The 25871-nt window shown below is 41.1% G+C and overlaps 2 protein-coding genes and 1 long non-coding RNA gene across 5 annotated transcripts; 2 read left to right on the top strand and 1 right to left on the bottom strand.

Moving 5' to 3' along the window:
• The first annotated feature begins 488 nt into the window (after nt 1–488).
• Nucleotides 489–12156, top strand: LOC100553034 (veficolin-1). 3 transcript variants are annotated; one of them, XM_008109008.3, is made up of 7 exons: nt 489–643; nt 953–1090; nt 4506–4568; nt 7013–7146; nt 7674–7803; nt 8727–8861; nt 11076–12156. In XM_008109008.3, exons 1-7 carry the CDS (start codon nt 541–543, stop codon nt 11324–11326), a joined length of 954 nt encoding a protein of 317 aa, XP_008107215.1. In that variant the 5' UTR covers nt 489–540; the 3' UTR covers nt 11327–12156. The 3 variants fall into 3 exon arrangements, with proteins under 3 accessions (XP_008107215.1, XP_062823585.1, XP_008107220.1); XM_062967515.1 differs by lacking the exon at nt 953–1090; XM_008109013.3 differs by lacking the exon at nt 8727–8861.
• On the bottom strand, nt 9472–17283 carry LOC134295346 (uncharacterized). The gene is made up of 2 exons (XR_010001890.1): nt 17153–17283; nt 9472–15467 (listed from the first exon to the last, which is right to left on the bottom strand). It is a non-coding gene; the product is annotated as an uncharacterized LOC134295346 (long non-coding RNA).
• LOC103278611 (uncharacterized) lies at nt 17157–24525 on the top strand. Its single transcript, XM_008109021.3, has 2 exons — nt 17157–17543; nt 24298–24525. The coding sequence occupies exons 1-2, from the start codon at nt 17172–17174 to the stop codon at nt 24397–24399; spliced, it is 474 nt and encodes a 157-aa protein (XP_008107228.1). The 5' UTR covers nt 17157–17171; the 3' UTR covers nt 24400–24525.
• The last annotated feature ends 1346 nt before the right edge of the window (nt 24526–25871 follow it).

Here is a 25871-nt window from a genome sequence, read left to right as displayed (position 1 = left end):
AAATATTGATGGGTGGAGAGGTATAACTACAGGGGGAAAACAATTACAAACAACTATAAAATACAGTATAGGTTGTTTCATTAATCGTTATGACTCAGGCAAACAAGAGATAAGCAGAAAGTAAATAAGAGCGAACAACGATATATAGGTTCCAGGAAGAAGCACTTCTATCTAATACAGCAATGAGACAAAGGAAAAGAAACTTATACAACTCAGTAAAGGGATCAGAGTTCAAAAGTGGGTGTTATTCAATAGGATGAAATACTTGCAAAACAAGGGCATTGCACAATTCAGAGATTTCAAATGTTTGCTGTAGAAAGGGAATATATTAAATAAAATGTCGGGTATGCCAACTCTTGTGAAAGCAGCGGTTTCAGAAGAGAATATTTCAGTCCTGCCCCCCCCCCCCCCCAGCCAAGAAATATAAACATTTCCACATGTTATTGTTTACAGAACTATTTGCTCTCTATATAAGGGGTACTAGGGCATTCATTCAGAAACAAATTCAGGGAGGTAACCTGGTCCGTTTCATAAGGCAAGATGGCTGGCCGGATGGTCTTTCACCTGGCTGTGACCTGCTTTGCTGTAATGTCTATGGAGAGAAGAAGCTTTGGAGAAGAAACAGAAGCCAGCTGCTGTGCACGTGAGTCAAACTGGGAGGGAAGGACAAATGGTATTTGTTTCTCCTGGGCAGGACCCAGGTCACTGGAGCAGAGGACTCCTGTGCCTTCCAAGTATGTGCAGAAAGAGAATTTAGGCATTGCTCACATTATTGTAACAATTTCACAAGAGATGCTGGCTGAACTTCTTCTATATTCAACTACATTCCTAGATTACATGTGAAAAATTGATAGTATAGAGCTGGTGCAAACCCAGTATTGTTTGTTACACTGTAATGACTCACTTAGATTTATGATCTACCATTTTTTTGTGCTTTCCCATCTTGTTGCAGAGTTGAAGGGCTTATCGCAGTGTGGAACGGACAAGTTCTTTTTCCAAGGTCAGGCAGGCACCCCAGGAATTCCCGGCATCCCAGGAACAAATGGGTTACCCGGGATGAAGGGAGACCCCGGCCCCCAGGGCCCCCCAGGTGAGACAAGGCCTGGCTGGACCACAGATTTGTTGCAAACCAGAGGCAACAGTTTTCTTTTCTGTCTTTCATCACTAACATATTAAAATTACCATCAGACAAAAGCTGCTTCTGGAAGGGACACCGTTATTAACGCTATCGGATTAAAATATAAATTACAATCAAAATTGTGTTTTGTTTGCAACACATAAAATAGAAGAGCAGGAACATGGTTGCCTTTTCCATTTCCTCTATAAGAAAGATTGGAGCAGCTTCCTGTAGCATTGGACAAAAACACACAGCCTTTTAAAGACCCCTTTTTATGAAAAGAAACATATAGCCAGGAAGATGAAGAAGCTCAACACCAGAATGTTTATCAAGTTCAGGGCCGGCCCCACCATAAAGGCCAGTGACGCCGCCGCCTCGGGCGCAGGTCCCGGGGGGCGCCGTCAGGCTGGGAGGGAGGCGGGGCACCGCTCTGACGGTGCCCCGCCGCCCGACCAGTGCGCTCTGGCCTTGTGGCTCCCTCTTTCGCCGCCCGGGGAGGGGAGGAGGGATCGCCTCCTTCCCTCCCCGGGCGGCGAAGCCTGCTTCTTTCGCCGCCCGGGGAGGGGAGGAGGCGATCCCTCCTCCCCTCCCCGGGCGGCGAAGCCTCCCTCTTTCCAACCCTGGCCGCGCCTCCCACGCTGCGTGGGAGGCGGGGCCAGGGCGAATAGCATGGGAGGCGGGGCCAACCCTGGCCCCGCCTTCCACCCAGCGTGCCCTGGCCCCGCCTCCCACGCAGCACGGGAGGCGGGGCCAGGGCACGCTGGTTGGGAGGCGGGGCCAGGGCACAGGAGGCGGGGCCGGCGGGGGGCGCTTTTCAGCGCCCCCGCTTAATATTTAAATTTATCTCCGACCGGCCCTGATCAAGTTGTACTAATTTTTCCTCCAGGTTTTGTGCAGAACTCAGTACATTCCATCATTTTCTCTGCAGAACATAATTTCCCCAATCCTTAGTTCCATTTACACAGAAAAATAAAAGGGCAAGGGATTTCCCGTGTTTGTTCAGTTAAGCAACCAAAGTCTGAAGATCTTTTCTTGCTCCCCTCCCAGCTCAAAGTCGATGTGCAATTATGTTTCATCAGAACTTCATTGACTTCTTTTTAAAAAAGCAAGTTGCAACATCAAATAATTGAGTTCATAGGCAAGTTTGAATATATCACATTTGGGAAGGAACTGTGTAAATGAAGTATTTAATTAGAGAGGCAAAACGCATAGTTAAAAATGCAGAAACAAGTAAATGATTAACTGGGATTGAAGGGAAGGCACTGTCTTGGGGAGAAAAGCTACTGTGTTTCCCCGAAAATAAGACAGTGTCTTATATTAATTTTTGTTCCCAAAGATGCGCTAGGTATTATTTTCAGGGGATGTCTTATTTTTCCATGAAGAATTTACATTTATTGTTGAACAAAAAAAATGAACATTTATTATATACTGTACAGTAGTTGTCATCACAAACCAGCATAACCAGACAAACTGTGAATCCTATCAAGAATTTCTTGTTGCTACCATTATTTCCATGTACAACTGGTATGTACATTTACCAATTCTTCATGCTCTGGTGTTCTGTTTGGCAGGTGCTGGGCATGCTTCCAAACAAAAACTTTGCTAAGTCTTACTTTCGGGGGAGGCCTTATATTTAGCAATTCAGCAAAACTTCTACTAGGTCTTATTTTTTGGGAATGTCTTATTTTTGGGAAACAGGGTAACTCTTAGGCTCTGTAACAGAAAATGCACTGCCAACAAGTCCTACACCAAAGGCAGTGTGTATTTTCTGACTTGTAATTCACCTTATCAAAACCCATCTATTTTCACCATGCCTCCATTCCACATTATTGCGTCCAAATTGCCAAAACATGTGTGCTCCTCTTCTGCACTTTCTTTACCAAGTGTCCTTTAACACACAATTAAAGCAGTTAGGATTATCCTGCTAGAATTGTGGTGTGTTCCCTGTTCGTTCTTACTGTTCTGCAGTTATAAAAAAAACAAAAAAACATGTGCAGCAGGGAGGAGGGGGTGGGGTGTAAGCAGACTACAAAAGGACCACGGGGAGAATTTACACTGACTGATAATCAGGGGACAATCTGGGATATGCCATGCTGAATCATCCTCTGTCTGGGTCTGTCAGCTCGAGCTTCCCATGTGGGGACATGAGAGAAGCCTCCCATAGGATGGTTATATATATATATATATATATATATATATATATATATATATATAAATAAATAAATCTGGGTGACCCCTCGGCAACTTCCTTGCAGACGGCCAATACTTTCACACCAAAAGCGACTTGCGGTTTCTCAAGTAACTCCTGACACGAAGGGAAAAAAACCTAATGCCACTGTTGGTAATGACAGACATTAAGACATGCGTCACGGACAGAGACTTCCATGACACAGAGGGCAGGAGGGAATTGTGACTGCTATCTCAGGGCCCTGGACTGCCCATGCGGGAAACACAGGATGGAAGAGGGAACGGTTGCAGCCAGTTCCACTGTGGAATCAGCCCAACTGTTCAGACATACCAAAGTCAGGGTATAGTCCAAATCCCCTGAGTTTACTTAACACAGGGACAAAGCCACATTCTTGCCTCATGTTACCTTGGATCAGTTCTGTACAGTTCTGTGCAGCCATACAATCCCGCATTAAGCACAGCCAGCTGTGTTTTTTAAAAAGACATAGTCCACACAAAAAAATCCCTGCATTTGCTTTTCATCCAAAAAGCAACTTTTCTAAACTCTGGCTGTGGATTTATACCTTGGGTATATATGGGCAATCTTATGGGCAGAGACAATAGAAGTGGGGGTGAAAGAGTAAGAGTTCAAGCCATTCTGGCAGGGACAGAGTCATTATGATTTACTTACTATTATTTAATAATAATAATAATAATAATAATAATAACAACAACAACAACAACAACAACAACAACAACAACAACAACAACAACTTTATTCTTATACCCACCACCATCTTTCCGAAGAGACACAGGGCGGCTTAATATGGGACAAAATGTCCATAAGACATTAAAAAAATGATCAATTAAAACAAAACACACCATTAAAATAAGAGCATCATAAAATACACCACACCAGATAAACACACAATTAAAACATAAAGTATAAAACAGCAGCATTGAAGCTCCATCAAACAATGTTCTCCAAAAACCAATGACCAAAAATTACTAAAGTGGATGTGACCTAGGATAGTGCCTTCAAGGGAGTCCTTACAAATTCAAGCTGAAATTTAACCCAGGTTCTGAAAACCAACCAACTCCAATCTATCAGGCTGGTCTCTATTGATTTCTACATTTTACCAATATATTGGATGGCTTGAAAATATGGATTCTAGAGGTGTTTCAAATGTTTTCCGAAAAGTCACTGATCTCTTTCCCTCAGGTGACAGAGGCCCCGATGGGGCACTTGGGAAAGCTGGACCCAAGGGAGAGAAAGGAGACCAGGGTAAGTTCACTACAACCTCATTTGAAGAAATAGAAACAGGATTACAGGTGACACCTAACCCACACAAACATTACAAGCTGCACTCGCCTTTATGCTTCTGCTTATTACATTTGTCTGCAAAAATAGGTCCAGAGTGGAAGAAACTTTGCATAATTCTACTTCCCCAGGTAAAATACATTTGTATTTTTTTTAAAAAAAAACAAATGTAGTGCCACTAGACAGTGCCCCTGAAACTGCTCTTATTCTCATTTTAATTATGATGTGGGGACCATCTTTGCTGACTTCAGAAACTGCTTTTCTCTTTCTACAAGAGAGGCATGCAGCCTTGCCAACTGTCATCACCAAGGTATGTCTTGTCACCAATACCATCTTCAGCACGGACTCAAAACTGGGGGCAGGGGCTGATAGTATGGGTCAGTTCTCCTTAAGCAAGGCTGAGGGGTATAAGTTTCCATCTCAAATAATCAGTCATGGTCAATGAAGATTAGTCTCATTAGGAAATATCAATCAAAATGTATTAAATGATGAAGCATATGCATACATAGACAAAATAGATCTGAAACCTCATGTAGAAATTATTATTAACTTTGTTTTATATCTCACCAGTATAGGTGCTCAAGCCAGCTAACAATGAATGTAATATGAAACAGATGTCCCTTAATTACCATGTCAATTTTTGTTTCCCCCCTCTTCTATTCCCCTTCCTTTCTTTTTTCTCTCTCTCTTTCTTCATCCCAATGCTCATTTAGTCTTTTTCTCTGTTCATGCTTCTCCCATTTGTCAGGCAGTGGCATTTCTTCTCTTTCTCTCTCACAAATGCAATTTATTGAAATGTTAAGGAGCAAAAGGGGGAAGATTATAATTCCCAGGAAAGCAACCCAGAGGCTGTCTGCTGAAAAGTATTTCTTAGAGCTGATTTCAGCTTCCCAAGGGCAGGTTAGAGAAGTCTGCCATCTCATGGATGAATGTGATACTGCTACTTCTAGAATAAAATTATCATGTCAAATACAGTAGAGTCTCACTAATCCAAGCCTCGCTTATCCAAGCCTCTGGATAATCCAAGCCATTTTTGTAGTCAATGTTTCCAATATATCGTGATATTTTGGTGCTAAATTCGTAAATACAGTAATTACAACATAACATTAGTGCGTATTGAACTACTTTTTCTGTCAAATTTGTTGTCTAACATGATGTTTTGGTGCTTAATTTGTAAAATCATAACCTAATTTGATGTTTAATAGGCTTTTCCTTGATCAGTCCTTATAATCCAAGATATTCGCTTATCCAAGCTTCTGCCGGCCCGTTTAGCTTGGATTAGTGAGACTCTACTGTATAGGCAAAGCAAGAAATGTTAGAAGAACAGCTATGGCTTAAAGTTAACCATTAGGCTTTAAAAATCAAATGTGCAGATAGTTTTTGAAAGCTGTCTGTGGTCCCTGGGAGTCACTGATTTTCAGTGTCAGCTTTGCATCAACCAGACCTTTGCCTCTTGCTCTTTCAGTCTGGAGGACACTAAAGTGGAAGTGCTGCAAATACTGGGTCACAGCGGACTGATACAGATATACTCATTATCTTACACACTGCCACTTTCTAGTGGAGTTGCCATTGCTTTTTTTAAAAAAAAGAAGCAAAGATCGATCACTATGGGCCCATCCAGGCAGAGCCCGAAATGCGGGCCCCGTCAGACTTTTACCAGAGGCATCCAAACGACACCTTAGGTAAAAAAAAAAAAGTAATGAATTATTTTGATACTTCATTAGACCCAGCTCTTCCTGAAAGACCCAGATCTAATGGAGCATGGACCCAGTAGTCTGTCCCCACTGCCCAATTCACTTCTTTGGGCCTCGTGGGCCCAATCTTTATTTTAAAGGTTTTAGAGCAGGATTTTTGGTTGCCCCCATTCCAGCGGAAAGCCCACTTCTTTTGGGCACCCGTGTGGGCAGCACCTGCAATAAATTGCTATCTGGAAGCGCCCTATATCAGTTTCAAAAATATTGCATTAAACTGTTTCTGCATGCAAAAATTCACAGTTGAGATTTTATATTTATTTATTTATTTCATGGGAAAAGCACTGCATAATAAATAAGTTTAAAAGTGATAAATTGTATGTGCATAACATTATGTGTTCTGCATGTGGAACTCTATTACAGCTTCCTTGTGGCCATCTGCCGGACTCACTAGGTTGCTTCAATACCACCACCATCCTGTCCTCAACAGCCTCTCCATGGCTGGTAGAGAGTGCAGAGGGGATTAGAGAAGCAGGTGTGTTTCTAGAGATGGTGCAGCCCCCAGGAGTTCAGGCAGGAAGGCTGTGAGGCTACACCGCTTCTAGAAATTGTTCACCCCTGCAATAAAGGGCCTATTTCCCTCCTCATGCATATTATATTACCAGAATGGAGACTGCATTTACGGGTTAACACATTCCTCTTTGATATGTCATGTAGCGGCAGGAGCCAAAGACTGCAAAGAGCTTCTCAGACGTGGAGAGACACTGAGTGGTTGGTATACAATCTACCCTGCCACGGGGAAAGCAATGGCCGTCTTCTGTGACATGGAGACTGATGGAGGAGGCTGGCTGGTAAGCTTTAACAAAGGGTGCAAGATATGAGCCTACAATCTGCACTAACCACCATATAATGTGGAGGGAAAGTCACAGAAGTTTCCCTAAGGAAACATGGTGGATACTAACCGAGTACCCAAATTATTAATCTGAATCAATGGTCATGTGGGTGCTTCTTGGCAGGGGGTTGGACTGGATGGCCCATGAGGTCTCTTCCAACTCTACTATTCTATGATTCTATGATTCTAAGAAGGGAGTAATGAAGATATGTGCAAATCTCTCCTTTACAATCCTTTTAAAAACATTGCCGATGGGGGTCATTATGCTCACACAACTTTCATTTGTGCAATTTCAACCTTTTCCCATCTTGCACACTTGCCTCCTGGGTGCAATGTCAGTCAGTAAGCAGATCTTTCCACAAAATCAGTATTATACTCAATTTGTGTCACAGAACCTAATTACACGGACCCTTTATCCCAAAGTGGGGGCAAATCAGTTCCATGGTGGTTGCATACTATATATCATTGCCCTCTGTCCACACCTAGGTTTTCCAGAGGCGGCAAGATGGATCAGTGGATTTCTACCGTGACTGGTCATCCTACAAAAATGGGTTTGGAAACCAAGCATCAGAATTCTGGCTGGGCAATGATAAAATCCATCTACTCACAATCACAGGTAAACCCATGTTGCTGCTGCTTGTTACAAATAGAACAATATTCATGATTGTTGAAAAATGAAATGTGGAACAGTGTGAGTATGTGATTTACTGAACTGGGTGGTTAGAGCTTATATTTCTACACAAAATCTATCAGTAAGAGATTATGAATTTGGGATATGGAGGCTTTTAGAACTAGTTTTGTCAAGCCCCCACAGAAACCTCCTCTGTTTTCTTGCTTAGTTAGGAGAGGTTATCCTGCATATTGTAAATAGTCATTATGGGAGGGATCCAGAGTTAGCCCCTTCCCTTTAGGATATTCCCTTCCCCCTCAGCAAGTCTCAACTGCATTTTTGGAAGTCAGCCATTAGACCAGGAGGTGGCAAAGGAGGGAAGATGCTAAAATATTCCATTTGAAGGTTGATATACAGTGCTTGATCAACAGAAATTAAACAATTTAACAGTTGAACAGTTGGTTCTGTTAGCATTTTCTTCTGCAGTAGAGATCTCCAGGTGTCTTGATTTAATCCTTAATCCCTGGGAAATATGGGAAACGTATTTGGAAAGACATAGTTCAAGGGAGTTCAAGAGCCCTCTAATAGGAAATTCTAAACACCTCATGAAACTACAGATCCCAGGAGCCCATAGCATGCAAGTATAGCAGTTAGTGGAATAAAACTGCTCTAATTGTATAATGCAGTTGCACCCATAGCTTCCTTCACCCATGCCATGTCGCTAGGGTTCTTGATTTATTCCTCTGTTTCATGGAAACACATCAGTAGAAAGACTCTTTGAAGAAACTCACTACCTTAATCTTTCATTCCCCATATTTTTGGATTGAAATTACACGTTAACCAAATGTGAAGCCCAGACAGAGCATTCTGTCTCCAAGTCTATGGGGTTCTCTTGAAAATAATACTTCCTCTGTGATGTCTCTTACCAGGAACACAGCAGTTGAGGATTGAGGTGAAGGACATGAGTGACACTAGAACTTATGCAACGTACACTAATTTCAAAATCTCAAGTGAGGAAGAAAATTACACACTGTTAGTGGGCTCTTATATAGGTGGCAACATGGGTGAGTTACACTTTTGAACATGAGGATGTGTAAAGTAACTATCGGTAAGGATATGAAAAGATGTGTGCAAATTGCCCTTGACAGATGTGTCCTATCTGACATAAATTTGCCTGAACCTTTATTAAAACACCATGCATAGTGCATGTTTCTAAGGGATTTTAAAGAGTTTGCATATATAGGCAGTCCCCAACTTACAACAGGAAGTGACAGAAATCTACCCCTAAGAAAGAACATTTACTCCTGAAAGGGTTATCGGGTGTCTCCACTGAAGCTTTCTCGCCAATCCTTGTTTCTGCAACAAGACAATTTTCTCAAAATCCAGTTATCATTCACAGGGACAGAAAGTGATGTGAAATATTCTGAACAGGGGCATAGACAGCAAAACAAACACCACAGAGGTTTTAAACCTTCCCTATTTTGTATGCATGTATGTATGTACATATGATCAATTGCTTAATATTTTCTAGCAATGAATTTGCATTTTCATCATATATATGTGCTGGAGAACCTACCTTGTTTGGAACTTGGGGATTGCCTGTAGTCTTTGAATGCATTGTAATATTTTATGTTGGAATCACATACGCCTTAAAGGGCCAGACTTAAAAGTGTCTTCAAAACAGAGTTTATTGAAACAAAAGGAAAAGGACGCAGGGATACTTAAATGCAGTTCCACTGGTCAAAAACTCAAAAACCACACCTGGTACAAAAGGTAAACAGAAATCAACTGGATGCAAAAATCAACAAGTCAAACAAAGTGCTCTAAGGCAAAACAAAAGGCACCTTACACAAATGGTTAAAAGAGGGAGTTGCAAGAAGAGAAGCATGGTCAGCCAAAGTCCAAGGTCAAAGCAGGAGGAATCAAAGCAGTGTTGCTCCAATGTCTGCAGAAGCAGCGTCTCCAGCCAAACCAGTCCAAACTGCAGATCCGAGTCCAACGCCGAACATGAAACAGGAAGCAGCAAGACTACAAGAAACTTTCCCAATACACAGCACACGAACACACATCAACACCTTGCCTTCTGCAAAGACCCCTCACCCCTGAACCCACTTTTATCTACAAACCATCATCAGAGGATGAACTGACCACCGCCCCATCACCATCCCCCACAGCTGCTCCCAGCTCTTCACGTGAATTCCTTTGACTCTCCCTCTAATTCCTCCATCTCCTGTCAAGACTTAGATCCCCCCCAAGAATAAGTTGGATCCCCTGATTACCAGTCTTCACTCCCAGAGAACCCCATACAGGTATCACTAGTTGTTGGTGCCTCACAAATAGCTTGCACTTCTCTTATCTTAGTCCAATCCATGGTGTCTCCTTCTTCTCCTTCACTCATTGACCCATCATCCTCAGAGAATCCCTCAAACGACTCTTCATCTGTAGGTGCTGTAAGTATGTCCCGAATTCTCTTTCTCTGCTGCTCATCATCAGATTCCTGCTCCCGAGTAACTCTCCCCCCTTCTGACACCCATACTACTGTCTGCAACATTATCATCCCCAGAGAATCCCTCAAACGACTCCTCATCTATAGATGCTGTAAGTATGTCCCGGATCTTCTTTCTCTGCTGCTCATCATTGGATTCCTGCTCCTGAGTAACCCTTTTTCCCCTTCTGGCGCCCATACTACTGATTGTAACGTTACTCACAGGCTCTACTACAACACTTTAATGTTTAATGTGGAAAGAAAAAATGGTGTATAAATGATGATAATAATAATAATAATAATAATAATAATAATGCTTTAAGTTATATTTTAATTGTTTGTAAATATGACGTTTATATGCTATGTTAGTGGGTGATTTGTTTTTAATTTGCATTGTTTTAAATATTTAGTTAACTGTCCTAAATGAATAACAAAACTAGAAACAACGAAAGGAATAGGACCCTTAGAAAGCTTTGGAGGAATCCAATGTTGAACATATATCTGGCCCCACTACATTGAAATGAGGGATGTAAGCTCCCATTCCTACCTGCAAAATTTGTCCATACCCTAGTCTACATGAAGTGGCAGTTAATCTTTCTGGTCCAAGAAAGGGTTTTTTTCCCAAACTTATACAGAGAAACAGGGACCTTCTGAATGCAAACAATTTCCTTTGGTTTGATCACTTGTTTAATATTTTCTAGCAACAAATTTGCATTTTCATCACATAGAGAACACATACTAAGTTGATTCTGAAGAGTTTATATCTGCTTTTCCTTTTTTCATTCTCTTTCAGGTGATTCATTTTCAGGGCACAGTGGCTTTGCATTCTCCACACGAGACAGGGACAATGATGGCTATGAATCAGGAAGCTGTGCTGTGATGTATAAGGGAGGCTGGTGGTATAGTCATTGCCACACATCCAACCTGAATGGCCTGTACCTCAGGGGGGAACATACCTCTTATGCTGATGGCATCAACTGGGTTGCTGGAAAGGGACACCATTATTCTTACAAATATGCAGAAATGAAAATTCGACCTCAGTAAATGAAATCTCTCTCTCTTGAGGCTGTTCTATAAACACACCTTAATTCTTTTTAAAATCTGCCTCAAATTTATGGGAAGATAATTTTTATTATGTCTGCACCTGGCATAGCAAACCTTGAATGCTGGGCATTTTAAATACTGGGTGCAAGGTCTTTAATATCCCTATAAAGTCTGTATGTAGTTGAGCTCTCTTTTAAACTTGCACATGGATGCCTATATGAGACAGAGGGGACATCAATAGCCCAGTCTGTTGACCGGAAAAGAGCAATGTACTGGTGATGCTCAGTTGTCCCTTGCGTTGGATTTCTTTTTGCCCAGTTTTAAATGCTGCCTGTTATTTGTCATGAAATACATGACAAATGTATTTCATGACAAATCGATGTCTTTCAGAAACAGTTAAAAACATGGCTGTTTGGTCATGCTTTCGACTAAACAAGTCTGTTATACCTGACCCTTATCTATATTGAAACTTCCTTGTCACTTTACAACTGTATTTCCACCTAGATTCATCTTCCCTTTTATATTTTTTCCAAGTATGCCTATCTTGATATAGATACTTTTATCAGTTTGGATTGTTGCCCATTTATGTTCTATATTGGACTTTTTTACTGGCATATGGTGATTGTTAGTAATTTTATTATTGTGTCTTAATGATGTCTTTTAACTATGTTTTGTTTAAATTGTTTTTATTATGATGCTTTTTGTATGACGGATGACCTTCTGATGTTAAATGTGATTGACTGGGCTTGCTCCCCATGTGAGCCGCTCCGAGTCCCCGTTGGGGGAGATGGAGGCGGCATACAAAAATAAAGTTGTTATTATTATTATTATTATTATTATTAAAGGTGTTTTCTAATGAGTTGGTCACTTCTTTAGAACCCACACAAACACACATATCAATAATGTAGTGACCATGGACACAAGAATTATACAGAATTGGTGCAATTGTTATCTAGCCACAGTACTCCCCCCACTTGAAAGATTTATAGTTCACAAAAACTACAAATAGATATTTATTTATTTATTATTCAAACTTATATGCCACCACTCCCCTAGAGCTTGGGGCAGCTTACAAGAACAGGCTAAAATCTAAAATAATTTAAAAATAGCAGTAACAGAGATCAAAAGCCTGCTGAAACAGGTGTGTTTTATATGCCCTGCGAAAGGCTGATAAGTCCCATAAGGCACGGACTTATATATGATTTTCCTTTTTATTAAAAACCTTTTCCTGGGGTACAAAGTTGTGGGGTTTCGAAGCATTAGGATCAGGAATGGACCTAGCAGCAGCTGTACCCCTTAAACTCTATTATGTTTAACCCTTTAATAAATTGAATCAATTTGATTATTTCTGTGTAAGTCACACTGGATCAATTTCTTACATGAGGTGTAGGGCTGTGCAACATTTAATTTGTTCCTCATTTGTCATATCTATTTTGTAAGATTCATACATACGACTCGATATTAACAAATGCAAGAGGTGCCCATGCAAAAAACTTAAGATTCAAAACACTGACCAACGACTTACAGAAGAGTTATGTAAGTCTTGTAAATGGCTCCAGGTCTCCGTTGCGGACACCGCTTCTCCCCCAATAGGGCTGGATTTAATTCTCCCAAAGGGCCCTGAGGAAGATGGCAAGGCCAGTGTGAAGAGAGAAACCCCACTCTTTCCCCAAAGGGGGTGGCAAAGGGGGGGAGGAAGGGTGTGAGGGATGTCTGGCTGGATGGATGGCCAGGCAAGGAATAAACTCCTCCAGCATATGGCCAGACCAGAGAAAGACGGGCAGAGACCACATTTACATTGAGGCTTTAACGCGGGAAACGGACAGAATTCTGGGAAATATAGTTTAGGGCAGGGTCTTTTGAATTTTCTGCTACAGAGGTCCCTGTCTTCCCAGGATTTTACAGCAATGAGCCAGGGCAGTCAAAGTGGTGTCTAACTGCAATAATTCTACAGTGCTGATGCACCCACAAAAGGATGCATATCTTAACCCTGATGTCCTGATTGTGAACCAAGCTGGTCATGACTTAAGACAGCTAAATTCTGCTACAATTAACAATCAACAAATCCCAGTCAATCTCTGGCGCTCCACCATCAATTGCTTCACATGCTTCCACTGCCAAAAGGGCAAACAGGTTTTTTTTCTCTGAAGCAGTGCCTCCTTCCTGCAGGAGCATCACCAAGGTTGCAAGATCATAAGTTTGGGAGAAAAATAATTTATGTGCAATTATATGAACAATATTCTTTTACATAACGTTTTACCAGTGCAAATATATATAATGGCAATGTGAAACAGGCAAGGCATGAATGAACTGCATAGTTCTCTTTATAGCATTTTGGGAATTTTAAAAATGAATCAGTCAGAAATTCTAAATACCATGTGCTTTTAAAGTGCTAATGGATAGCCATGTCTCTCAGTATTATATAATTATAAATCCTCTATCAGTTATTTGCACGTTTACTTTCCAGATTCCTCTCCAAATGTTCCTGTAATAATACACCTGTAACAACAAGTAGCCTAACCAGCCACACCTACCAAATATAAGGAAGAGGAAAAGAAAAACTTTAGCCTGCAAAGCAAACAAACTCTGCAGCAACTTGAAAGGACAGAAGGAGTATATTTAGGTTGTGCACAAATTTTATACAGAATGTGGGAATAGATTAAGAGGAAGAGAGGTATAAAAACAGGAGGAAAAAAATCAACAATTTAAGGTACAAAACACCACAATATTACTATCAGAGCATAGCAAAGACACTAAATAGGTTGCTGATGAAAATTAAAGATGAAAATACAAAGCTAAGAGCTAAATTATCCATTAAGAAAGTAAAAACAATAACCCCTTAAAATGTATAAGATTTAAAGTGGATAAGGACTAGATTGAAATTCTTAAAAGATTTTCCATACCTTGGCTCAGTTATTAGTCATAACGGAGAGTATAATTAAGAAATCAGAAAAAGACCGGGGTCTTGTATGCACTGGTCAAAACCACTGGACTCACCCCAATGGAAGGCTGTCTGTCTTCATGATGCACAGCTATGTCAGGTGAGTATTCACCTTTTCTGGGAACGCCAGAATATCCTGCGGCTTTGGAGCAGTCTGAACAGTAAGTTCAGATCCAATTCAGCTTGAATTGTATTCCCGACTGAGTACTAGTGTCATCACCCTTTCCCCGTGCACACTAGCACAGGGAAAGCAGATGGATGGCACTCATGCTGCAGAGGTGGCCATGCAACCAAGTGGCTTCCCCTCGTCTGTCTGGTTATGCAGGCGCCTCTGCTGAGATCAGAACAGGGCATCTGCAAAATCAAGAAGAAGAGAGGGTATCTCCCATTTCTATCATGCTAGTGGTGTGGATGCCTCATTCTGATGTCAGCAGAGGTACCCACAACAGCCAGGAACTTGCACAAAGTAGTCAACTTTGTGGCCAGCTAGGAGCAGCAGTGGCAACACAGAGGAGGTAAGATGTATGTTACCCCAGTGGAGCAGCAGTTATCTCCCACCATCTGAACAATGGCCCTGAATTTGGAGCAAACTAACGCTGCTCCAGGGCATATGAGTGGATTTTTTTTTCTAAAAGCTACCAAGTAAAAAGAGAAAAGAAAAAGAAAAACGAGTTATAGGTGGCAGCGTATTGTACACTAGAAGTAGAATACAGTGTTCCCTCACTTATTGAGGGGGTTAGGTTCCAGGACCACCCGCAATAAGAAAATATCCACAAAGTAGGGACACTTATTTTAATATTTATACATTATTGTAGTTGTTATACACTATTTTAAGTCTTTATCAACCAATCGGATGTTGATAAATTGCCTCCTTCTCTTCCCGTTGCCGCTTGGGCTCCTTTCCTCTCCCTTTAGCTTCTCCTTCCTCCCTTCCTTAGGCTGTAAATTGTAATTTTTTATTTATAATATTCTTTTAGAGTTTATTGAAAAACCGCGAAACAGCGAATCCGCGAAAAGCGAACCGCAAAGTAGTGAGGCAACTCTGTATTATGTCCAGATCAAAACTATCAAAATGTATCATATCAGTTGAGTCCAGGGCATATTATAGCAATTTTCTTTCCAATTTCTATAACATTTTTTTCAGAAGGACTTACCTTTTGGAAAGAAGCTACACATTTACTGCACTGGTGTAGAGGAACCCTAGGAATGAGAAATGCAATTATGAAGTCACATGATGAGAACACGAAATCTAAATACCAAAGCCAAAATCATTTCCAGATGTGAGAGTCAAATCATAAAGGCAGCTCCCCCCAGTATATGGCTACCAATGCTCTTTTTTCCTCTTTCAGCTTTTGCGAGTGACTTGGAAAAAAAATACAGGGAAATACTCAAAAGGACTGCTGTGAGTTTTCCAGGCTGCCATTGAAATCCACAAGCATGTGGACAATTTCAACAGAAAGGAAAATGAAAATGAACAAAATCTGGCCAACAGTATTTAAAAAAACTCTAATATCAGGAAATTAAATAACGAACAACACTCAGAAGACAGGGAAATTCCAGACATGAATCAATCAGGGCCAGCTAACACCTCCCAACCAAGTCTTCCCCCAGGCAGTAAGCAGACAGGCTTTGAATCTGCAAGGCCATTAAATGCTGACCAATATGACCAATTGCATCATTCACACTTGCCTCCAACAGACAAGAGTTCTTTCTCCCACCCTGGGCCTTCCACAGATATATAAACTTCACTTGCCTAGTTTCCCACAGACTTCACAGCAACAGAACAAAACCCTGAAAACAAAGGAATTACAGACATGAATCAATCAGGGGCAGCTAACACCTCCGAACAAAGGATTCCCCTAGGCAGGAATGAAACTTGTGAGGCCATTAATGCTAATCAAGGTCATTAGTTAGAACATTCACACTGACCTCCAACAGACAAGAGTTTTCTCCCACCCTGGACCTTCCAGATATACAAACCTCCCTTGCTTAGTTTCGGATATACCTCACAACCTCTGAGGATGCCTGCCATAGATGCAAGCGAAAGTTAGGAGAGAATGTTTCTGGAACACGGCCGGAAACCTCACATCAACCCAATTAGAACATATATTACAGCAATTGTGTTGTCGAAGACTTTCATGGTTGGAATCACAGGGTTGTTGTGTGTTTTTGGGCTGTATGGCCATGTTCCAGAAGTATTCTCTCCTGACGTTTCACCTACATCTATGGCAGGCATCCTCAGAAGTTGTGAGATATATGAAGAAACTAAGCAAGGAAGGTTTATATATATATCTGTAGAAGATCCAGGGTGGAGGAAAGAACTCGTCTGTTAGAGGCAAGTGTGAATGTTGTAATTAATCACCTTAATTAGCATTAAATTGCCTTCCAAGCTTCATATCCTGACCTGGGGGAATCCTTTGTTCAGAGTCGTTAACTGCCCCTGATTGATTCATGTCTGGAATTCTGTTTTCAGAGTGTTGCTCCTTATTTAACGATTTTGGAGTTTTTTAATGGGTCCACAACAACCCATTACAGCAATTATATCTAATCATGATATAACTACAATAAGTTGTGGTATGGAATTGGCAGAGCTGTATTGTATATAACACTATGTCAATATTGGGGTGGGGGTGAGGGGAGTTTATATCCGGGAATACATGATGTAACAAGATAAGTGTATGGTGTGAATATAAAAATATATATTCTATAAAAATACTTTGTGAGAGTTTGGTAGCTTCTGAATATGTAGAATCATAGAATAGTAGAGTTGGAAGAGACCTCATGGGCCATCCAGTCCAACCCCCTGCCAAGAAACAGGAAATATGTAGCTATTGTGACAGAAAAAAGTGTTAATTCCAGTGAAATCACATAGGTGAAGCACCTACTTCCTTTTTAGAGCATTGAATGTCGCTCTCTTGTGGAGCCCGCCCTCCTCCCCACGAGGCTGAGCTCCCTCTGTTGCTTCTCCGCGAGCAGCCGACCAACGGGACTAGATCCACTTGTTGCAAAGGCGTCCGGAGCGGAGGCGGGAGCCAGGCCACCTCCCAGCCTCTCGCTCTCTCTTCAGGCGACAGACAGCGACAGCTGCAGACAGGGCATAAAGGGCAGCCGCTTTTCTCCTTTAGCATTGACAGAAGCGGGTTCCCCTCCAAAAAAGAAACCATGCTGGTTTTCCAAAAGGCCTCCAGGCTCCTCAGCGCGACGGCGAGGGGCTTCCAAGTCGTCCCGAAGGCCAACATTATAGCCAAGCCGCCCAAAGACCCCGTCTCTCCTGTCGTGAGTACTTCCTTCTTTAGCCGAACTGGGAAATCAAGCCCGCTTGCAGTCGAAGTCACCCTTCTCCCTCAGAGAATGCCTCCCTCAGAGGGTCCGTCCACGCAGTTTGGCGCCACTTGTAACTGCCGCGGCCTAAGGCGATGGAAGCCTGAAATTGGAAGTTGGGTGAGGGCCCTTCCAGGCAGGCCCGATATCCCAGCCTCTAGTCCCAGGAGAGCCGCAATGGGCTAACCCAGGCATGGGCAAACTTGGGCCCTCCAGGTGTTTTGGACTTCAACTCCCACAATTCCTAACAGCCGGTAGGCTGTTAGGAATTGTGGGAGTTGAAGTCCAAAACACCTGGAGGGCCCAAGTTTGTCCATGTCTTCTGCCAGCTGGACTGCTGACCTGAAGGTTGCCGGTTCGAATCCGCCAGACAGGGGTGAGTTCCCGTCTGTCAGCTCTAGCTTGCGGGGACATGAGAGAATCCTCCCTGCAACACACCCAGGCATCCCCTGAGGAAGGTCTCTGTAGACGGCCAGTTCTCTCGCACCAGAAGTGACTTGCAGTATGTTCTCAAGTCGCTTCTGACTGACACGATACAAAAACAATCCCAGATCTTCTGCTTTAAACTGGATTATATGTGTCCACACTGTCAGATAATCTGGGATAAACAGAAAGTCTGGGATATAGGGCCTGTCTGGAAAGGCCCTGAGGCAGCAACACTCTTTGGGAGAGAAGGCGAAAACAACAACTCCCATGGTTTCATCACCTTGAGCCGTGACAGTTTGATGTGGTATCAAACAGCGTTTATTCGACCATGTAGACCAGGCTGGGCAAACTTCGGTCTTCCTTCCAGGTGTTTTGGACTTCAACTCCCACAAATTCCTAACTGCCTACCTAGGGCCTGTCTGGAAGGGCCCTCACCTAACTTCCTATTCCAGGCCTCCATCGCCTTGGGCCAAGTCCGTTAGGAATTTGTGGGAGTTGAAATCCAAAACACCTGGAGGGAAGACCGAAGTTTGCCAATGCCTGATGTAGACTGAGCCTTCATTCAAAAGGGGTTATTTTTAGAAAAAATGCAAAAGCTTTAGGTGACCTTGTGGGAGAGAGAACAAGGGCAGAGACACTTTCCTGGGTTTCCTGACTTGAAGTGGGCCAGCAGTGACAGCAAAGGTATTGCCAGCTACCGTTATTTTGGCTGTTACTGCTATTTGCATTCCAGTTTTCTCTTGAAATTGGGATTGAAGGGGGGGGGGGGTTTAATGTAAAGAATTCATTAATTTTAATGCATTTTAGCTTATTAGATTTTTATTATGCTGTAAGTGTGATTGATTTAGAACAGGCATGGGGAAACTTTGGTCCTCCAGGTGTTTTGGATTTCAACTCCCACAATTCCTAACAGCCAGTAGTATGTAAGGAATTGTGTGAGTTGAAGTCCAAAACACCCGGAGGGCTGAAGTTTTCCTATGCCTGATTCAGATCTACCACGTCTATTTAATTACTTGCCTTTTTGGCTAATTACTATAAGTTTTTATTGATATGTTTGTTTACTGTTTTGATTTCGTTTGTTTCTATTGTTTATTATGGCATTGAATGTTTGTCGTCTTTTGTTGGAAACTGCCCTGAATCCCCCACGGGGAGATAGGATGGGTTATAAATAAAATTTTATTATTATTATATTATAAAAACACATTATAAATAATAATAATAATAATAATAATAATAATAAACACAAAACTTTTGTTTTCCGCCCTATCTCCCCGAGGGGACTCAGGGCAGATTCCAATAGACAAAAGGCAAACATTCAATGCATGACACAACCACAAATACAAATGAAATAACAACCCGACCTAATCACAAAAACACCTACAGTGCAATTAAAACTTACAACCTCAAATTAAATGGTGACATAGCCTATTAAGCAGCTTATCTCAATTTACAATAGACCTGAAATTTACAGAAACATACTAAAAGTGAACATCAAAACAGGAGTAAACGTTTACAGTATTAAAATAATTTTAAACAACAGGTATTTTAACACTGTCCCTGGCCAACATTCACTTAAAAATCACTACAGAAGGTACATTCTCGGGTTGACTCCTAAGTTGTGGAACTCTTCCTTAGATCAGCTTCCACCCTCATGACATTTAGGAAAGAAGTGAAGACTTTCCTCTTCGAAGCAGCCAGGCACATATGATTACAGAAGAATGGGGAATTTTAGATTGATTTTAACTTTTAATGTCCAGTAATGCGGAATGTTTTAAGGATTATTGGACCTCTAATACTTGTTTAGCTACGGTTTTGAAGTTTGTATGTATATTTTTAAAATATGGGTTCATCCTATTAGGCATTAAAATTTCCCTAATAAATAAATAAAAAGATAAAATACCATTATAAGTTGTTTTTTTAAAAGCTATTAAAACAGTTCAGAGGTTGTATACTTTATAGCTCTCTCTCGAGAGAGGAACTTAATGTTAAAAATTGGCCCGGAGAGTGTGTTATTGTACCCTGGCCTGGCAGAAACTTTTCTTAGAAGAGACGGTAGTCCTTGTAGAACTTGTGAATGGTTAACTGAAACCAATGGAAAGAAACGAATAGAGGTCACCTTGCCGTCTACTTCACTCGCTGACACTGCAAAATGAAATCATAGCTGTTTATTTCCTGAAATGGACGCTGGTGGGTGACATTAGCAATACATTCCACTTGTCATGTGCCCTTCCTGACTTGTGACAACCCAAAAGTGAAACTATCATGGGGTTTTCTTGGGAGGGGGGGGGGGAGTTGTTCAGAGAGGGTTTACATTTCTCTGAGGCTGAGAGAGTGTTACTTCCCTAAGGTTAACCAATGGTTTTCCCTGGCTCAGCAGGGACTCCAAGCCTGATCTTTTAGTCGTAATTTAATGCTTAACCACTACAGTGCCCTGGGATATATCTAAGATAGAGAGGCTCCTTCTAGACATTTTCTCAGCAAGCTTTATCTAGAGATTTACCATTACCTTCCTCTGAGGCTGAAAGAACATTATCTGCCCAAGGATAACCAGGGAGTTCCCAATGCTTGAGTGAGGATTTGAACCATGATTTCTGAGTGCTAGTTCAATCCTCAGAACAACTACACCATACTGGCCCTCTTTGTATTTGGGATTTCATCTTCCACAACTACATTCTTAAGGGACATGAATAAATTAATTCTCCTTTCACAACATCTTCCTATTGAAAAAAACATTCTTGCCACTTGAATGCCTAACATGCAGGGGAGTCAGTGATAGCAAATAAATTTGATGAGAAGCAGACAGACAGGGTTGGAGTCCCTGAGCCAACCACTTCTTGTTTTGGTTTTTTTAAGGTGGTGCTGACATTAGTATATTTAATGTACTGTGGCATTCAACCAAAACACATAACTGATTTCTAAGTATCTAGGGTGTCATAAGCCCTCCCTCAGAAATCAAAAGGTGAGGGCATTGCACCTTCATCCCCTATATTGTGTTCCCAAAGGTGCTGTCCATCTATGAATACATAGAAACCACAATAATGTTAAGTGAGTCCAGCTAGTTCCTCTTTTAATGTGCAGTAGTAGTTGACTGGATATAAATCTTGATTCAACTGCAGCATAAATATTTACTGTATTTACTTGAGTCTAATTAGCTATCAAATGGGGGGGGGGGGGTTTTCAAAATCCTGAACCCCACCCCCCCCCAAAAAAATTTTTTACTGGCAAATGTAATGGGCAGTGGCAAAAGGTGCACTTTGTAATTTGACCAAAAAAGCTATGCATTACAGTTGCTGTATGATTTGTTCATACATTTGGGTCATTTGAAAGACAATTTTAATTGATATGTATATTTTTTACAGTTTTATAATGTGTTTTACTGATATTGTTGTCTGAATGGCACTGAATTATTGCCATAGTTTGTAAGTTTCAGGGGTGAAAAAGGTGAGGTATTAGTACAGCAAATAAATAAATAAATAAATAGACTCAGTGCTATGGAATCATGGAGAGTGTAGTTTTACAAGGTCTTAGCCTTCTTAAGACCACCTTGAGTCCCCTCAGGGAGACAGGGCGGGTTATAAATAAGATATTATTATTCTCTGCCAAAGAATGCAGCCAACTACATATCCCAGGCTGGCATAGCATTGAACCCTTGCCATTAAATTAGAGATGATATCCCTCAAATAGGAGCTCTGGGTGCTCTCTTGAAACAGCTTCCCATTTTGCTTTGGCTCAACACTTAAGTTTACTGTATCACGCAAATGTAATGCACATCCTAATTTTGGCAAGGTAATTTAGCCCCCAAAATGTGTGCATTAGATATGAGAAAATACGGTATCAGAACTGGTTTCTCCCCAGTCTCATTTCCAGTTAGCCAAAGCAGGAACTTGGTGCAAGTGTAGCTCCATATTTCATTCAACATGTAAAACCATACCTTATGCCACTGTTTCCCATAACACATCTGAGAATATTGGGACCAAGGATGCTTAAAAATCATAGAATCATAGAGTTGAAGAAACCTTGTGGGCCATCCAGTCCAATCCCCTGCCAAGAAGCAGGAAAATCACATTCAAAGCATCCCTGACAGATGGCCATCCAGCCTGTTTAAAAGCTCCAAAGAAGGGGGCTCCAAAATGTGTTTGCATATTATCTACTGGCATCCCCACTTCAGTAAAGGAAACACCAGTGTACATAAAGGGAGAACCACCCTGATCTAGAAGCATTTTTAAGTGCCTTCCCCTAAAACGACTGAGTTGCTATGTAATCAATCACAAAACTCCAGGAAATATAGAGTGGGGAGGGAGAGAACCCAGTTTTAAGAATTACATGGAATCTCCTCCCTACAAGCACATACTAACTACAGTTGCACACAGAGAGATACTACAAGTATGATCACTTCCTCTTTCTTAAACACCAAATATACTAGTTAAAATTACTCACAAGTATAATTCAACATTTCACTTCCCTACCGTTGACAGCTGAAGAGTATTGGGAATTTTGGCAATGTGCCTGGTTTGGGCCATTGTTCCTAAGATCTGCCACACGTACCAGGAAACAGAAATTCAGATTTACACTGATGTTTGGCATGCTTGGTTTTTTTAAAAAGAAAAGCACAAGTCAAATGAGCTCTACTAGGACGAGAGACATTAGGCATAATAATTCTGCAACTTTCAAGATTATGAATTTCAACAAAGGTTGCATGAAAGTTAATCAGTTAGGAATATTCATCTTTAAAAATGGTATCTTTTCGTTTCATTGCCTTCATTCAAAAAAACACTGCTCATACATATAAGCCTTTTAAACACTAGACGTTTTAGAGTGGAACATACAATTTGAGTACTTCAGTGTATGCAAGTCTTATAAAACTGTTGTTGAAATTATTTCTGATTTTCAGTTATTGTAATGTACATATTAATTTCCTGGCTGAAATTAATATTTTGCACCATGCCGTGTTTTGAGAAAACATCAATTTCTGAGGAAGATTTTTTTTCTTCATTCCTTGATCAAGTGAATTTTGGCACAGTTTAGTTGTGAGAGGGAAATTAAAGGGTGAAAATCACCTCCATCCTTTAAGTAGGAAAAGTACATAAATCAAGAACTGTTTCATTCTCACCAGCATATGCATGATCTATCTTCAAGTCAGTATCAAATGTGGTTGTGTCACAGTGGCCATATGTATTCTGTATATCAAAACAGTTATTCAAACAACTTGTGTATGAATGTATGTGACATTTGTTGGTGATACAAGCTAGGTTCTTTCCGAGAGGCTGTTGTTAAAACAGAAATTTACAGAATTTATTTATTTCCAGCATTTATACCCCACCTTTCTCACCCGAGGGGACTCAGGGTTCCTTTAAACCAGGGCTTCTTTAACTTTTTCCACTCAGGACACCTTTCCACTCAGGAAAGTTTTACGTGATCCCAGGTATACAGGTATATAAAATATGCATAAAAATCAAACGTTTGGACTTTGCAAAGCTTGCTAAATAGGTTGATTTTCCATTTTGTGGGGTACATCTGCAACATTTTCTGCAGAGTCCCTGGTAACTCCTGCATGTTGTTGCTAACTGATTTGTGTACATGAATGGTATTCAGAAACCATTTACTGCTGACAATTTTTTGTGACCCCAACATTGAGCTAAGGGAACTCCATCTGGGGTCAGGACTCATGGCTTAATAAGCAGTGCTTTGAACAATCTTTAGGTTTTCTGGCACCTAGTGCTTCTACTATTGAAACAACTGAGAACCTTTTCAAATCACGATGACAACTCTGTATGTATTGCAGTATGAAGACTTCACTCCTCAGTGGAAAAGGTGGCAAACTATAGTATGGCCAACAATATATATGGCACATGCTTTCCTTATCATTAACAGGTTACTTGCTTCATTTACATACTGTTTTCTCCAGTGAACTCAAAGCAACATTTAATTTTCACAAGCCTAATGGCATAGATCAGTGTGTCTCAATGTCACAGTGAATTTCATATCCCACTGGATAACAGAACGTTCATCTCTTAACTCCAGGTCTAACTTCAACTCCTATTCCCTGGTCTGAAAACACACAACTTGTTAGGGAAAGGGTAGAGTAACTGCAGGCCTCCGGGGATTGATAGATTAGCCATACTGTTATGCATTACCGCTGCCATCTTAGCTGGGGCTGCTGGGAGTGGAAATCCAACATTATATAGTAGTCCTGTTTCTGTCCATTTATAAATTGTCATGAACCCAAGATTACCCAAAGCAACCTGCTACAGATATCAATCGTATCTTTTTATTTTATTTGCAGGAGCAAGTTATAGCACTGAGTGTGATGTTTGCAGCTTTCTTGATCCCATCAGGCTGGGTTTTGAGCCATCTGGAGGACTACAAGAACCATTCCAGGGAATGAAGGGCAAGCAAAAGGCTTCTGCTATAAGTATAATTACAAAGAAGGCAGTATCAAAAAGAAAATTGTATCCTGTTTCACACAAAGCTGTCTCTGGAGATTTTCATGATTAAAAATAGTTAAAAATCACTGGGGCCAAATGTTTTTTCTTTGAAAAGAGAAAAAAGTACACTAACGCTGGAAAGATGTGCTGGATCTGTTAGTGCTGTATTTTAAAAAACATATACGGAAAAGCCAGTTTAACCTATTCAGTTCTCTATACACATTCTCAATAACATCTACTTCATTGTGGAAACACAAAGCAGTTATCTGTATTTGCCGTTTCAAAATTCTGATGCAGGGCATTGATTTTATGGATACGCAGGGAAAGGGATGCATTTGTGACTTGAGTGACCAGTGTGTGCTAAGGAAATTGCCTCAACCATTGCAGAACACATGTAATCCATCTTTCACCTTCCCTAGATAGGCACAAGCTCTCTCTACATCTGGAGTTTGTATGGAAGAAGCTCCTGTTTTCCATATTTTATTAAGATGGACTTTCTAGTTTTTAAGACGATGTGTAGAAAGTCCACCTTAATAAAAGATGGAACAAGATTCTGAAAATGCTAAATTCTATATGTACATAATCAGTGAAATGGGCACCTATATCCCAGATGTGTTAAAAACATAATATATTACTTTAATAACTGGTATGGGGTTAGCTGTCTATAACGGAAAAGAACCAAGGAAAAAAGAAAGCTATAACAGAGGAACTAGTGAGAGAGCAAGCTCTCAGAATAACTTTTTAATGAGTGACAATAAGGTACAGCATTAATTCCTCTCTAGGAAAAGATGTTGGGGATGAACACGTTGTTTGCTTTTGGGATCAGCCAATCCATGACATTTCAAGCTCATTTAGTGGGGGGGGGGGGAGCATTCAGCTATTTGGGGCATTATAATGGTTGGATCCTGGTCCAAATTAAGCGAGATGTCTCTTCTAGCATGTTCTGAAACTCCAAAACCACTGGAAGTAACCTAGTGATGTTATAGTGATAGATCAGATTGTAGATGAGTAAACCGTCCCCTAGATGTCACAACTTGGCACTCGTTCAGAATGCATTCGGTGCTCCCAAATGCATAAAATTCATAGAGTTGAATGAGAGGACAAGCACCATCAAGTTCAACTCCATTCTGCCATGTAGGAACACCCAAAGCACTCCTGACAGATGGCAATCCAGCCTCTTAAAGTCTCCAGGGAAACTCCACCATCCCCCAAGGCAGCACATTCTACTGTCCAATAGCTCTGGCTGTAGAAAGTTTTTCCCAATATCCAGGTGGAAACGCTTTCTTCAAACAGAAGTTTTTCGGAGAACATCAAGGCAGCAAGTAATAAATGAACCTAGTACTCACAAAGTAAGGAAGCCTCCAGTTAGTCTGTACCACTTGAAACTGTAGGTGAGAAATTCTTTGCAAATTCGCTACACATGAAAATCTAG

This window comes from Anolis carolinensis, chromosome 1, assembly GCF_035594765.1.
Source record: "Anolis carolinensis isolate JA03-04 chromosome 1, rAnoCar3.1.pri, whole genome shotgun sequence".
In the NCBI taxonomy this organism is placed as follows: Eukaryota; Metazoa; Chordata; class Lepidosauria; order Squamata; family Dactyloidae; genus Anolis; species Anolis carolinensis.
This window is presented reverse-complemented; position numbering and strand designations above follow the sequence as displayed.

Excerpts from the sequence above, each read along its gene's own strand:
- LOC103278611 (XM_008109021.3), top strand. The coding sequence starts at position 17,172 with ATGTCGCTCTCTTGTGGAGCCCGCCCTCCTCCCCACGAGGCTGAGCTC. Across the intron at positions 17,544-24,297 it reads AAGACCCCGTCTCTCCTGTC|GAGCAAGTTATAGCACTGAG; the intron begins GTGAGTACTTCC and ends TTTTATTTGCAG.
- LOC100553034 (XM_008109008.3), top strand. The coding sequence starts at position 541 with ATGGCTGGCCGGATGGTCTTTCACCTGGCTGTGACCTGCTTTGCTGTA. Across the intron at positions 4,569-7,012 it reads GGGAGAGAAAGGAGACCAGG|CGGCAGGAGCCAAAGACTGC; the intron begins GTAAGTTCACTA and ends TATGTCATGTAG. Across the intron at positions 7,147-7,673 it reads CTGATGGAGGAGGCTGGCTG|GTTTTCCAGAGGCGGCAAGA; the intron begins GTAAGCTTTAAC and ends GTCCACACCTAG.